Source organism: Rhodnius prolixus, unplaced genomic scaffold (assembly GCF_049639745.1).
Source record: "Rhodnius prolixus isolate KJV_2025 unplaced genomic scaffold, Rpr scaffold_1, whole genome shotgun sequence".
Lineage (NCBI taxonomy): Eukaryota > Metazoa > Arthropoda > Insecta > Hemiptera > Reduviidae > Rhodnius > Rhodnius prolixus.
The window spans coordinates 6,890,009-6,903,603 of NW_027411581.1; the positions used below are offsets into that span (position 1 = coordinate 6,890,009).

At 35.0% G+C, this 13,595-nt stretch overlaps 1 protein-coding gene across 2 annotated transcripts; it reads left to right on the top strand.

Annotated features, from left to right (window-relative positions):
* The first annotated feature begins 2,964 nt into the window (after positions 1-2,964).
* On the top strand, positions 2,965-12,628 carry LOC141453428 (uncharacterized). 2 transcript variants are annotated; one of them, XM_074126651.1, is made up of 3 exons: positions 5,969-10,149; positions 11,655-12,027; positions 12,237-12,628. In XM_074126651.1, exons 1-3 carry the CDS (start codon positions 10,129-10,131, stop codon positions 12,305-12,307), a joined length of 465 nt encoding a protein of 154 aa, XP_073982752.1. In that variant the 5' UTR covers positions 5,969-10,128; the 3' UTR covers positions 12,308-12,628. The 2 variants fall into 2 exon arrangements, 1 of the variants encoding a protein (XP_073982752.1); XR_012457991.1 differs by lacking the exons at positions 5,969-10,149; positions 12,237-12,628 and adding an exon at positions 2,965-3,414 and having other exon boundaries at positions 11,655-11,792.
* Positions 12,629-13,595: the final 967 nt, after the last annotated feature.

A 13,595-nucleotide genomic window follows, 5' to 3' on the forward strand; every position in this document is an offset into this window, starting at 1 on the left:
ATTTACAAAAAAAAAAGTTAATTACTTTAAATTTTCTAATTTCAACAACTTTTTTAACAATGAATTTAAATTTTCCATATTCAGTTTCTTATTTGTAAATCTAAAAGAAATCCATATTAATCCATTTCAAAAGCTATCCTGCTGCAGTATTCCTAACAAGGTGAGTTATACTTCATTTACTGCATAACAAAAAGAAATTTGGTCCCATAATACACCAAGTAGATATTATTTTACCTAATCTTGAAAATTTTCTGATCTTTTTTACACGAATTTAACCTTCAATACCATATTTCAATAACTATTGCCACTAAAGCAATGCGATTTATATCGGTTATACAGAAAACATTTCTCTACGATTTGGTGAAAATTTCATTAAAATCGGAACAATAGGAACAGAGATAAAAAGGTATGAAATTTGAACTATTTGCAAATCCTCAAAAATTTAACCTTCCATATCTCAATAACTATTACCACTAAAGCAATGCGATACATGTACATATATCAGTTATGGAGAATACTTTTCTCTATCATTTCTCTATACTTACATACATACATTTCTCAATAATTTAGTGAAGATTTCATAAAAATCGGAACAATACGAACAGAAATATAAGCGTTTAAAATTTGAACCATTTGCAAAACCTCAAAAATTTAACCTTCCATATCTCAATAACTATTACCACTAAAGCAATGCGATACATGTACATATATCAGTTATGGAGAATACTTTTCTCTATACTTACATACATACATTTCTCAATAATTTAGTGAAGATTTCATAAAAATCGGAACAATATGAACAGAAATATAAGCGTTTAAAATTTGAACCATTTGCAAAACCTCAAAAATTTAACCTTCCATATCTCAATAACTATTTTCACTAAAACAGTGCGATTTATATCATTTATAGAGAATACATTTCTCTACGATTTGGTGAAAATTTCATTAAAATGTGAACTACAGGAACTGAAATATAAACGTATGAAATTTGAACCATTTGTAAAACCTCCAAAATTTAACCTTCCATATCTCAATAACTATTTTCACTAAAACAGTGCGATTTATATCATTTATAGAGAATACATTTCTCTACGATTTGGTGAAAATTTCATTAAAATGTGAACTACAGGAACTGAAATATAAACGTATGAAATTTGAACCATTTGTAAAACTTCCAAAATTTAACCTTCCATATCTCAATAACTATTTTCACTAAAACAGTGCGATTTATATCATTTATAGAGAATACATTTCTCTACGATTTGGTGAAGATTTCATTAAAGTTGGAAGAATCGGAACAGAAATATAAACGTTTGAAATTTTAACCATTTGCTAAAGCTCCAAAATTTAACCTTCCATATCTCAATAAGTATTACTACTGAAGCAATGCGATTTATATCAGTTGTAGAGAATACATTTCTCTACAACTTGGTGAAGATTTCATTAAAATCGAAAGAATAGGAACAGAATTATAAACGTTTGAAATTTGAGCCATTTGCAAAACCTCCAAAATTTAACCTTCTATATCTCAAGAACCATTTTGACTAAAACAGTGCGATTTTTATTAGCTGTAGAGAATACATTTCTCTATAATTTAGTGAAGATTTGATTGAAATCGGAACAGTAGGAACAGAATTGTAAACGTTTGAAATTTGAACCATTTGCAAAACCTTCACATTTTAGCCTTCTATATCTCAATAAGTATTATCACTAAAACAATGCGATTTATATCAGTTATAGAAAAAACTGTTCTCTACAATTTGGTGAAGATTTCATTAATATCAGATTTTAATTTTTTTTTTTTTAGAGGATACCTGGGGGATGTATTAATGAATTAGTTTACCACAATGTTTCTTTCTTTTTAATTCTTTGTAATAAAAGGTTTTTTTTTTTAGTAATGATACCTCCGAACAGTGATCTTTCATTATACACAATGCACTCTATCGCTGGAAGTAATAGCTCCCAGAAATTGAATGGCTTTGGGCCAGTAGATGGATTCGAACCCAGGATATTCTCGTGAGAATCTCATACAAGTTTGGGTAGAATACTAGTCTATTTTATTGGTAATTTTAAATAGTATAATTGTCAAAAGGCAAATGAGTACGGTTCTATATCTTAGAATTTAATAAATGTATATAAAAAATGATTTGGAAAAGAAACAGTTAAGCAATTTTGTTTAAAGTAACTGTGCCGAAACCATCAGCAGGAGACACGGCCTTACGAATAGGTCCAAGGGCCTATTATGTCTACTAGATGTACAATTAGTATGTTCTTTCGGTGATCGATGTCACATTTTTACAGACGGGACATAATTAATCGAATGTTCCGTCTTGTACAGATTCCCTTCCATTACATTTTTGAATATCTCTTTTCAGTATATTTATTGCATTATAATGTAAGTATGGGAAATATTTGTTGTTATTACACGTACAATCTTGTTGTGTTTGTGTAGAAAAGTGTGCATGGCCTAGACACGATTGTGTCTCAATAACAGGCACGCGATATTAGTCACAATATGTGAACATGAATGACATTGGCCACCAGTGAGACAATGGAGTCGTTGTTCCTTTTATTTTTCTCCGTTTGTTATTACTCCGTCTCACTTTTCTCTTTTCTTCCTTTTTCTTTTGAGGAAAATATTAATGTTAATGTTTTTTTATTCCACTTATCCTAAATGTACTAAAAATTTATACGATTCAATTTAATGTCCAAATGTTGGAATGATGACGCATTTGATTCATGAAGTCTTCTGTCAAATTTACTTCCTAAAAGGAGTTTCTTAACAAATTATAGCCTTGAAAAGACCGCATTAGGTTTATTACTAGTTTAATTGCGAAATTTAACATAATTTGAGATTTAGCAATTAATAATTACTTATTGTTATTTTTAGAGATTTAATAGTAATAAATTAATAGAAATAGATTAATTAAATTAATTTATTTTTACATATATGTATTTATTTACCGAAATTAGAAGAGATAAAATTAAATTTTAGTTAATATGTTAAATTTCTATTGTATAATTTTAGTAATTATATATTTTTTAAACATCTTGTTTTTAGAAAATTGAATTAAATTCAGACTTTAAAATTAAAATATATTATTTTTGCAGATTAAAAAATGAAATAAAAAATAAAAAAAAATTGGTCATCTGCTTAGATAACCTACATTTACCAGCTGATCTGCCTGGCCAGTTACCGGTGGCCATCTTTAAAAAGTGTGTAATGTATCTTAATTAACGTTATTTTTTAAGTGAGTGAATATTAGTGCGTGTCAAAGTGATGTTGTATTTTATAAATTGTGTTCAAGTTATATTTAGTGCGTGATATTAAATTTTAGTGCGACTAGTGTTGTGAATTATTTTAACTAGTGTCAGGTGTCAAGTGCTGATGAAATTGGTTATACTTTAAACAAGGTAAAACTTTATTATTAATTACTTATTTTCAATTTCTATTATTCTTGCATGAAAATAGCATTTTATCATTTATTTATAACTTACAAATTAATATTAATGCTACGTCTTGGTTAGTCTCTAGTGTTAGTTAATTACTACAAAAAGTATATAAATTGATTTCTAAGCCTTTTAGTCTTTTCTTTTTAATCGACTATAAATTCTAAATAGGCGTCTTTGTCCCCCTAAATTGTTTTCTATGTCTTTTGATGTATTCTTTGATCGACTATGAGTACAAAGAAACAATCTTTTCTTTTTTTTTAAATTTCTGTCAACCATTTTAATTTATCCTTTAACTTCTTCGTTTTAATCGACTATAAGTTCAAAGTAGCAGTCTTAATTTTCCCATGTTGTTTTTTGTGCAAAGAAGCATTCTTGGTTTCCCCAAATCGTTTTTTTGGGATTAATTTCTGAACTTTTATGATGTATACTTTAATCTTTTCTCTTTAATTGTCTCCCCAATAGTTTTTTTTTTTTTTGACTCGACCTAACCTAAACTTATTCCATAATCTTTTCTTCATAATCGACTACAAATGCTAAATAAGTTTTTTTGTTTGTCATCTTTTCCACAAATTGTTTGTTTGAAATGAATTTTTATTCTTTTTTAATGGACTGACCATGAACAGACAAGACAGAAGACACACCAACCCTCTAATGATGTAAAACAGTATATTGTTAATTAGCCCTGAAGATTACCCTAGTCCCTAGGTCGAAAGGTCGGCATAATCATGACTGAAACTGGCATTAATTTTTCATCCTATTGAAACTATAATTCAGTCACCAAAAATAATGAACAGTTTGTTTTACTAAGTTTAGGTCTGTCCATAGAGTAGAAATTGAAGAGTAAAGGGTTTGTTGCTCCCTGAGGCAGGCTCGCGGGAATTGTCGTCGAGTTATTGAATCTTACCCAGAAAATTAGGTCTTGTTAAAAAGATCGTCTGATTTGAATAATGTAATTAAGAACATAAGTCTAACTAATTTTGTAAAGCAATCAAGTTAAATCACACATCCGCTAAATCTAGAAATATAGTTTATGCACGATATGTTCAGTTACTCGCTTAACTTGATGATAAATTCTTGATAAATGCTTTGATCTTAACCCAAATTGGTGAGATGGTATTTTGTGTGTGACAGTCAAGTTAGGTAATAGTTGATAGGAGTTAAATTTGTCCAACCGTAATTATTTAAATTAAAACATAAATATCCAATGCTTGAGTTACCAGAGATTTCCGACAGAAGCATGTTGGTTACATTGATCTAACGTTTTACTTTGTCTCATCCTTCCTTTGTGGAAGTATTACAATCGTGCTGATCTTCGATATACTGGAAATAAATTATTTCTGGATCTTGAAAATGACGGAAGTAGTTGGTACATAGATCCATCCTTCTATGTATGTATGTCTTTTTTATTGAACGAATGCTGAAATAAAATTAAAGAACCCTAGTAGGTATTTAAGGGATACGCATGTTTTACGCGTAGGTATTGTTTTGGAATTGTAAAATGGAAATTTCTCAAAGTAAACATGATATTCCAAATCGACAGTTGTCAAACTAGTTCGGGATGAGACCGAAGTTAGGACCCGATTCGGCTAGCTTTATTTTTAAACAAATATCTAAATTATAAAAATTTTAAGTAAAATTGGCAATTTTATTGTATCATTCAATATTGTACAAGTCTCTATTCCAATAATGCTGGTAAATCCGCAACTTGGTTTATTCTTGCTGATTGGCGGTAGCTCATGTGACTAAAATAGGAATTCTAGGTACCTCTCAATAATTCAAATTGGCTAGCGGATCCGATTGGCCAATATTAATAAGACTGCTTCTAGATCGAAAAATAAAAGAGCCAATGGTTGTTAAGTTAATTTCTTATATTGAAAAGTGTTAATTAATAACAATTAATTGTGTTTCTATTGATCTATTTAGAAAGTGAACACGTCATAAATTACGTCATACGTATGAGATTATGTCTTACAAACTTTTTTTCAACGGGATTATAGTTGATAGGTGAGGAACAAACACATTTTTTTGGGAGGGAATTCGAGGATTTCAAGAAGTGTATTTTCCGGAACTATAACAAACGTAGGAAGCGATCATATGTAAGAGACGGTAAAAATAATTATGAATCATAATCAAACCTGGATTACCCAATTTTGAATGCACGAGAAGTGTTGATCAATTACAAAAAAATAAGACGCGATAGATATGTAAATTTAATGCACAATGCTGCAGACAATATCCCTGCCTAAAATAACAATAGTAGGCAGGCTGTGACCAGGAATAGTTCAAGGATATTGGGAGTGGGTCATTCTTTACCGTCTTCAAGCTTCACTGCCTTCCACGCAGTTAGATCATTCATTTAAATATAAATATATAAAAATCTTAATTAAAATCGTGAAAATTCACTGAATATTTCACTGTGAATATTTACTGCAAACTCTGGTGTGAAAAACTCGCGTGGAATCGCCTGAGAAGTTTTAATTTTGTCTGAGTAAATTTTTATTTTTCCTAAACGAAGTTTTCCGCGTGGGGTGGAATTTTCCTAAGGGTGCTTGGTGACTTTTCACATCCTAGCCAACACGCAGTTCTGAGATCTCAACTCATACGAAACAGACATGACTCGGAGTTCCTCCCCGCCAGGGTTAAGGCGGCAGTTCCTGAGTGCATGAAATTAACCAGCCCGAATGAAAGCGAATGTCAGAAACTGAGGCTAGGCAAATTACGGTCACCGCGACCTATAAGGATCTGTTAGAAAATCTCCTGTAACAGCCAGCGCTAACCAATGTGGCTTCGTGCAAGTCTCAAAGTCAAGAGAGGCGCCCTTGATATAGTTTGATCGTTGGTGAGTTATCTCAATCTTGCGGGGTTACTTCCCGCCAGAGAAGCAACATCTGTTACGATCAACTTGCGATCAGATCAAGAGGGCTTTAGGCTTGCGGTGTCCTGTTAGCGTACCGACTATGATTCTTGTCCGGCCGTTAAACTTTGATGAGGATTCTCTACCAAACTTTGTGCCGGTAAATAAGCACCTTAATATTAGGAATACCTTCAATTTCCAAGTGATGAGATTAGCTTAGAAGTTAGTAAGCGCAGAAGGGTCTGGGCAAACGGAGTCTGCCTGGAGCCGTTTGCTGGCGGTGATCTTGTTGGTAGTAGAAAATTCTCCTAGTGCTTCCGATCGACTGCCTCTTTGCAGCAACTGTGTATACAAGAAAACCTTATCCTCATCAGTTTTTCTATAATTAACTAAGACGTGAAATTACTGGCCGATAGCCCTTACTGTCCTGATGATGAAATGAGAGAACAAATGACGGAGACGGCAGTTCATGGAAAATTTTTCCGTCTGATGTATGTCTATGAGTACCCACCTCGTGTGAATTCAGATGTCGACGTCTCCTGTTTAAAAAGTAATATTTCGTTTCAATCGTCATTGTTATTTATTGCATTCTCCTGGTTATTATGTAATCCAGATCAAATTAATGGACCTTTATATTATAGGTACCATAAATATGGGACACACACACGAAGATCAATAAATAGTGACCACAAAAAAAAAGACAGATTTACTTTCGTTATGGGACTCGAGGCCAAGGATATGCAGGGTTAGCGGAACTAGTAAAGCTTGAGATGGCAGTAGCGCTCCCAGAGAGGAGAGGGGCAAGGCCTTGTTCGGCCGAGTGTGACCACCTGTCATACCGTAACATATTGTTACTCGGACGAGGTCCCCCTTTTCTTCATAGTTGTTATCAAAGCGTAAGTCGGCTGGCCCAATTGGCTTCTAGTACACCCTGAAGGATTGCCTACCGGATTAAATCTTCTAAGAGAGAGGCATTTTCTACATTGAATTTGGGCGGACATACACATTTTCATAGACTTGTTCAAACTAGAATACCTGAAGGTTATCTTGTATACTTATTAACATGTGAAACAGTCATAGGGCTTTTTCTTATTTATTATTGTAATCTTCAACACTATCTGGAAGAGCCAACTGTCTACCGTCGCTCTCTTTACGAAGAAGGTGAGCGGTTTAGAGATGCTGTGGTTTTAGAAGGTATTTCTGGTGAACATTTAAAATTCTGCCAGAACGAAGAAGCAAATTCAATGTATACAGCTGAATGAGTATTTTATTTGTATAGTGCGTTCATAACTCTGCCACTGACTACTAGAATGCGCTGTCGGTTATGAGTCAGGATGAGCAGAATTAGCCAGCAACGAGAATAAAAGCAAATATGGAAGAGAGTAAATCAATCGCCCGACATCAATGCTATCTATTATAAAAACATTCACCGATTTGTTGCCCCCCCCCCCAATCATCCAGCTCTGAGCTTAAGAATGCCCAAACTCAGTACTCATTTTCCACGTCCCGGAAATAGCTGAGGAATAGCATGGTGTCAGCTAACTTAAACTTGCAATGTCCCCCTATCGGTCGTCTTATCAGGCACGCGTTTATCTTCTAAACCAGCAGTGCCCGGTCATAAGTCTACGAGTCATTAATTCTGGGGAGATTTCTTGCACATAATTGACTGTCTTTGTTTGCTGGTATTAAGCTACTAACGTGTGGCTTCGAATGATTTTGTCCCCGCCATCGGCACGTAGATAAGAGGTTTCCATCTCATGAAACATTATTAGAACATTCTCGTTTTTTTGCTTTACCAAAGCCCTCGAACTACAAATTCTTAAAGAGAACTGCTACACTTGTTCCCTGGAATTGTCGTTTTACCTTCCCAGAGTTCAACCTTCCTTGACAATTCATATAATTAAGGTAGCGTATGATTTGTATTAATCAATCCATCATAAAAGAGCTCTGTGTTAAATTTTTGCTACTGAAAATCAGTTGACGAATAATTCTTGCGTCTGTTACAAAATAACCATTCATCGTTTGGATAAAGTCACGTTCACTCAAAACGTTTGTGTATGTTTTTGTGGTAAAACGAAAAGTGTGGAACATGCGGTACAAAGTAAAGGTCAGCTGGCGGTATTTTCTAGCCATTGTTATTGTTTACATAACTTATGAATGAATTACACTTGACCACTTGCTTTTCATAAAACCAATTAGAATCTACATCATATTGTTTACATTTAGATTGGTTAATAGAAAAATAGAACAATCATTGTCATTTGGGGAAAGTTTTCGCGGTACTTTAAATGAATCCTGGAACGCCCAGTTATCATCATCTTAGCATTCCAGGGATCCACTCCTATCACTGGTTTCAATGGCGCTTTAGGAGTCTCCAGCAAAAGTATATTTTATGGCTTTTCAGTCATGATTTTTGTATTTTGCCGAGCTTTCGATCTAGAGATTAGGTTATCTTTAGGGCTTATTAAACAATAATATTTTTTACATTATTATTAAGTTGGTCTATCTTCTGCCCTGCCTACTTATGAGGCAGCCAACAAAGAGTTGGAATAAGACAAATAGACGTACTAATTTCTTTGGGCCATTAGGACCATTGTAGGCTTCTTGTAGAACTACGGCAGATAGCTTTTTTAGCCACTACATAAACTGAATCTTTCCTGTCAGGTATTGCTTAGAATTCGGTTCCAGCAAAAAATGTCCACTCTTTGTAGTTATCTGCATTATTATCTTCACTGTTCATTATACTCCGTAAATCTTTCAGAATGAAGGAAGTAATTTAGTTGATTAGGAAACTGTAACAAAGTAAATTAACAAACTGACCTTTGTGTAGGGGGGTGTAATACACTGTCTTAATGAGTCACCTGCTTTTATAGTTTTTTTTAAGGTAAATTTTATGAGATTTTAGAGACAAAAAGAATGATATCTGCAAGGTTAGTCTATCATTCATATCAACATTGAAGATTTCAGCTGATGTCCAAAGAGATATTCAACTCATTACTGAGAGGAATTGAGGTTATAAGTTGAAAAAATTGGTCCTTGAGTGGAAGAAGGAAGCTAGCGGTCGTTATTTGAGTAAATAGTTTGGGAAGTGAATCTTTAGTAATGAGTGGAGAGTATTGGTGAATGTTAAAACAATATGTGTAACTCATATTTACTTACTCAATCAAATAAAATTAAAAACTTTTAAATTTTTGTACTTGTATATTAGAGTTAGGTTGACTCACCCGACATGATTACATGTGCAGTACGAACAGCAACACTGAATACTGCAGACGGTAGACCATCTTTCAGTAAAAAGATAATGTGACAAATGATAGTAATTTCTTGTGATCGCCGGGCATCGATGTCCTATTTACTTTGATAAATACTTTGGCATTGTATACTGGCCGGCCTGTCATTGTTCTGGGTGATGGATATTCACTTATAACTATTGCGTAAGTCCAGTTACTAATGCGACTATTTTGTTTTTCCATTATTAAGTCGCGTATCGGATAAAGTCTGGCTACGATGAGGGACAGGGTTACAGTGTCAATTACCTCAATCCCAACAGTCCGTGCACCTTATAACCTACCTGATTATTGTTTTCCTTTATGTTTTCCTAGTTGTCATTAACTGTCGGCCAGGTCCTTGATGATCTTCCGCACTTTAAACATTCCTGATTAAAGAACAATGACAAAGCTTACGGGGGAATCTTAATTTAGTATAAATGTTAGTGTCAACAAATTTTTGTAGACAAAGTTGAGTGTTCTTCTCTACAAAGAACAGTGACTGCAGAAGTTTATTTGTGCCTTTGTTGTTTTGTTTTTATAGAAAACAACGGAATGACTTCCATGATCTCAGTAGTAAGTTTTTAATTTAATTTTTTACTAAATTTTTAGTATGTAACTCTTAAGTATAAGGAGCACAGGAGTATATAACTGACCTAAATTTTTCTTGATATTGGACGTTTTGGGGAACGACTGAAAAATGAGTCCACAGTTATCTAATATTTTTTGAGAATCCTTCCATTCTTTGTTTTATGTTGAACCATAAAATGAACTGGCTGGTTTGTCCATCCCGAATTTTGATCCAAGATTTGCATTCTATACTTTTTACACATTGAGATGATATATTAAGTCTTTAAATTAAGTTTTTAAATAAAATTAATAACTGTAACACCAGGTGTACTTCCAACGGAAGTGATCTCGTTCTTTTCGTTATTTTAAAAACTGGACAGTGCAGGTTTTTAAAGAACATACAGAAGGAAGACTCAGTGCTTTTTGAAGATCTGTACAGAAAATTAACTTATGCAGTCAAGTTGTCCATCCAAGATGCGAATTGAGAAAAGTTACATACCTGGTTAGGAGAAAATCTTCATATCGTGAACAAATAATACATTTTTCTAATTTTACCCTGTAAGTCTTGTGTTCATCGAGAATGTGCACATGCTTACCTGTGGCTTTAAATCTAAGTCTTTGCACACATTCCACTGCCGTGTTTACATTGCAAGAATTCAGCCTGTTTTGTCCGCACAAAAAAGACTTTCAGTAAGAAATCTGTAGAGCAAAATCTGTGAGAGTTAAGTGTGGCTCCCGTTGCTGAAGTTGGATACTCAGAAAGAGTGACTTTAAATTGAAATTCACCGGTACTTAAAGCTCTATGATGGTCTGTAATCTCTGTAATGGACGTAAAAGGTAGATAGTAGGTGCTGTTTACGGACTCGCTGCTATGAGCTCTTAAGATTATGAAGCCGAGTTGCCCAAAGTGTGAAGATGTGTTGTACACTGCTCAATTGAAGCTTAATGATTCCATTGCTACAAAACGATTTCCGTAATCGAACAAAAGTTATTGTGCAATTGTTAATCTATTAAAGATTTTCCATTTTTAATACGGGGAGTGGCTGTAAGTCGAAAATCTACTTCCTCCTAAAATAACTGTTGTGGCTTCCAAAAGAGTCATGTGTTAGGATTTGCCACTTATGGGTTGGCTAAATCCATGTAGATGCACTTATTAACTATCTCTGCAGTCTTATATGCATTGCGTGAGTAATTGAGGGTGTCAGTGAAATTATTGAGTTAGATTACCTCTGAGTGCAGATGTAAGTACTCCACTACGCTTTATGAGGATCAAAAGCAAGCGGACATGATCTTGGATGGCGCTGTCTGGTTAGATTTGGAAATACAATTTGAATGGTAAACAGTTCTATAAGAGACACTCGTGTGAAGATGGACTTCCACCGTCCTTTTTTTGGTTAGTTAGTATCTGTTCTATAACAACAACTTGTATGTCCAATTTGGGGATTGCTCTCTTTGAGTTCACGCCTAATGTATGTTAATGATGCTATACTGATTTATTTATGGCTTTCCAGGTAGCACTGTTGGCGGCCACTCTGCTGGCAGTGGTCACAGCATTTCCTTCAGAGAAAATACGGCCGGATGTACCATTGAAAGCTTTTCCACCTGGTCCTCTGCAGCAAGGTCCGCCATCTCCACTGCAACAAGGTCCGCCAAAAGGTTTGATCGCTCCTAGGCGAGAACGTTCCCCATCGGATAAGGATCTTAGCGCAGCAGAGTCTTATGGTTATGGGTATGGTGGATGGGGTGGCTACGGTGGATGGGGCGGCTACGGTGGATGGGGCGGCTACGGTGGATGGGGAGGTTGGGGCGGCTATGGAGGATGGGGCGGTTGGGGATATCCTTACAGCTACAGCACATACTGGGGATATCCATCCTTGGGATATGGTAAGTCTGTCTTCTGTATGCTATGAACTTGATTTAAAAAAATACATGCTACAACATGTACAGGTGTACTTGTATATACGCGCCGATTTCGAATAAGTTGTGTATATCGGAAGTAATTGCGTAACTGGTGCAGCCAAACTGTGCTTGTTGTAGTAACCATCAGCTATTGTGATAAATGTTGCGACCTAACGATGATCTAAATGTGATAGGTGGTTGGTATCCGTACTATGGAGGTTACAGCAGTTGGTACCCATGGTCTTACGACTGGTGGTGGTGGTAAGCTGAACAACCGCAAGATGTCGTTGTATATTTCACCTTAATGTATCTCACCTATTTCTTTTTCTGTAAAATATCAATAAAAGTTGTTTTCTAAAGTTTAATTTTCTATTTGTTTAAAAATGATTTCGAACATTTTGCTTAGACTTCTTGATGTTCTACATTCTGACGATGTTAGCTCTGCTGTGGCTTGCTCAGAATATGCAAGAAAAAGTTGGCAAGAATGTCAACAGCAAAAAGCAGATTAATAGGGAAGAGATTAGTCCAGTGGTTAGCGTGTACAGGGTTCGAATCCAGCTGTCGGCCTTAGAATTTTTTTTTAGAAGCTTCTTACAACCTTTACGGTAACCTATGTACACTACCGAAGGGCTAGCAGTGCTCTGAAAAAAGCTCCTGGCGCCAATGTACTCAGATGATAACGCGCCTTTAATTAAAAAAAAAAAAATCCAGATTTAATACTTCACATCAAACTAAAACGATTCTATACCTACTCCACCTACCCCATCGCTCCTCAGGATGTCGTAAAATGAATTCCCCTAGGAAACTAATTCGAATCAAAGTTACAGATCTTCAAAAATAATCAATATCTCTTAGGCGCCACGGTAGCCGAGCGGTTAGAGGCGAGACCTGCAAAGCTAATATGTATTGTGGTACTGGGTTCGATTCCCGGTCTTTAGGCCTTGGATTTTATTTAATGGTTAATAAAAGAAATTTACAGTAAAGTACGTTTGCTATTCGCCTCCGTCCACGACACCTAATTGGTAGTTGGACGTTAAGCCCCGCCTGAAAAAATAGGCGATTACTTTACTTTACTTTAATCAATATCTCTTGAACACTTCAGGCTGCTCCGTGCTATTCATTCAATTCCTCTTCCGTACCACAAAAGTTCTTTAGAGGCAAAGACTTCCTATACAACCTGTTTTCACCACCGATTCCTTTCTAAACTTCTTTTCGAGCGAACGAAAATTGATCAGTGAATCGGAATAAGTGAAGGAGCAAGGTCAGGTTAAAAACAAAACGAAGAAGAATGACTAAAACTATTTTTTTTTTAAGCACTAAAACGAGAAATATGGGGGTCTTGCAATAACTTTGAGCAGTGTTCTCTCGTTCAGACAGCACTGGCCAGGGTTGTGAGTTAAAGAGGCCTTTCTAAGAAGTATTGAAGCTTTGCTACAAATGGACTACTTTGAACAGACTTCGAATTCTGACAGCTAAACGAATTTAGAGTGATTCTCACCCCATAGAAACCTCCGTCATCTGATTGCAACCAGAGAACACTGTCCAGAAGCTGG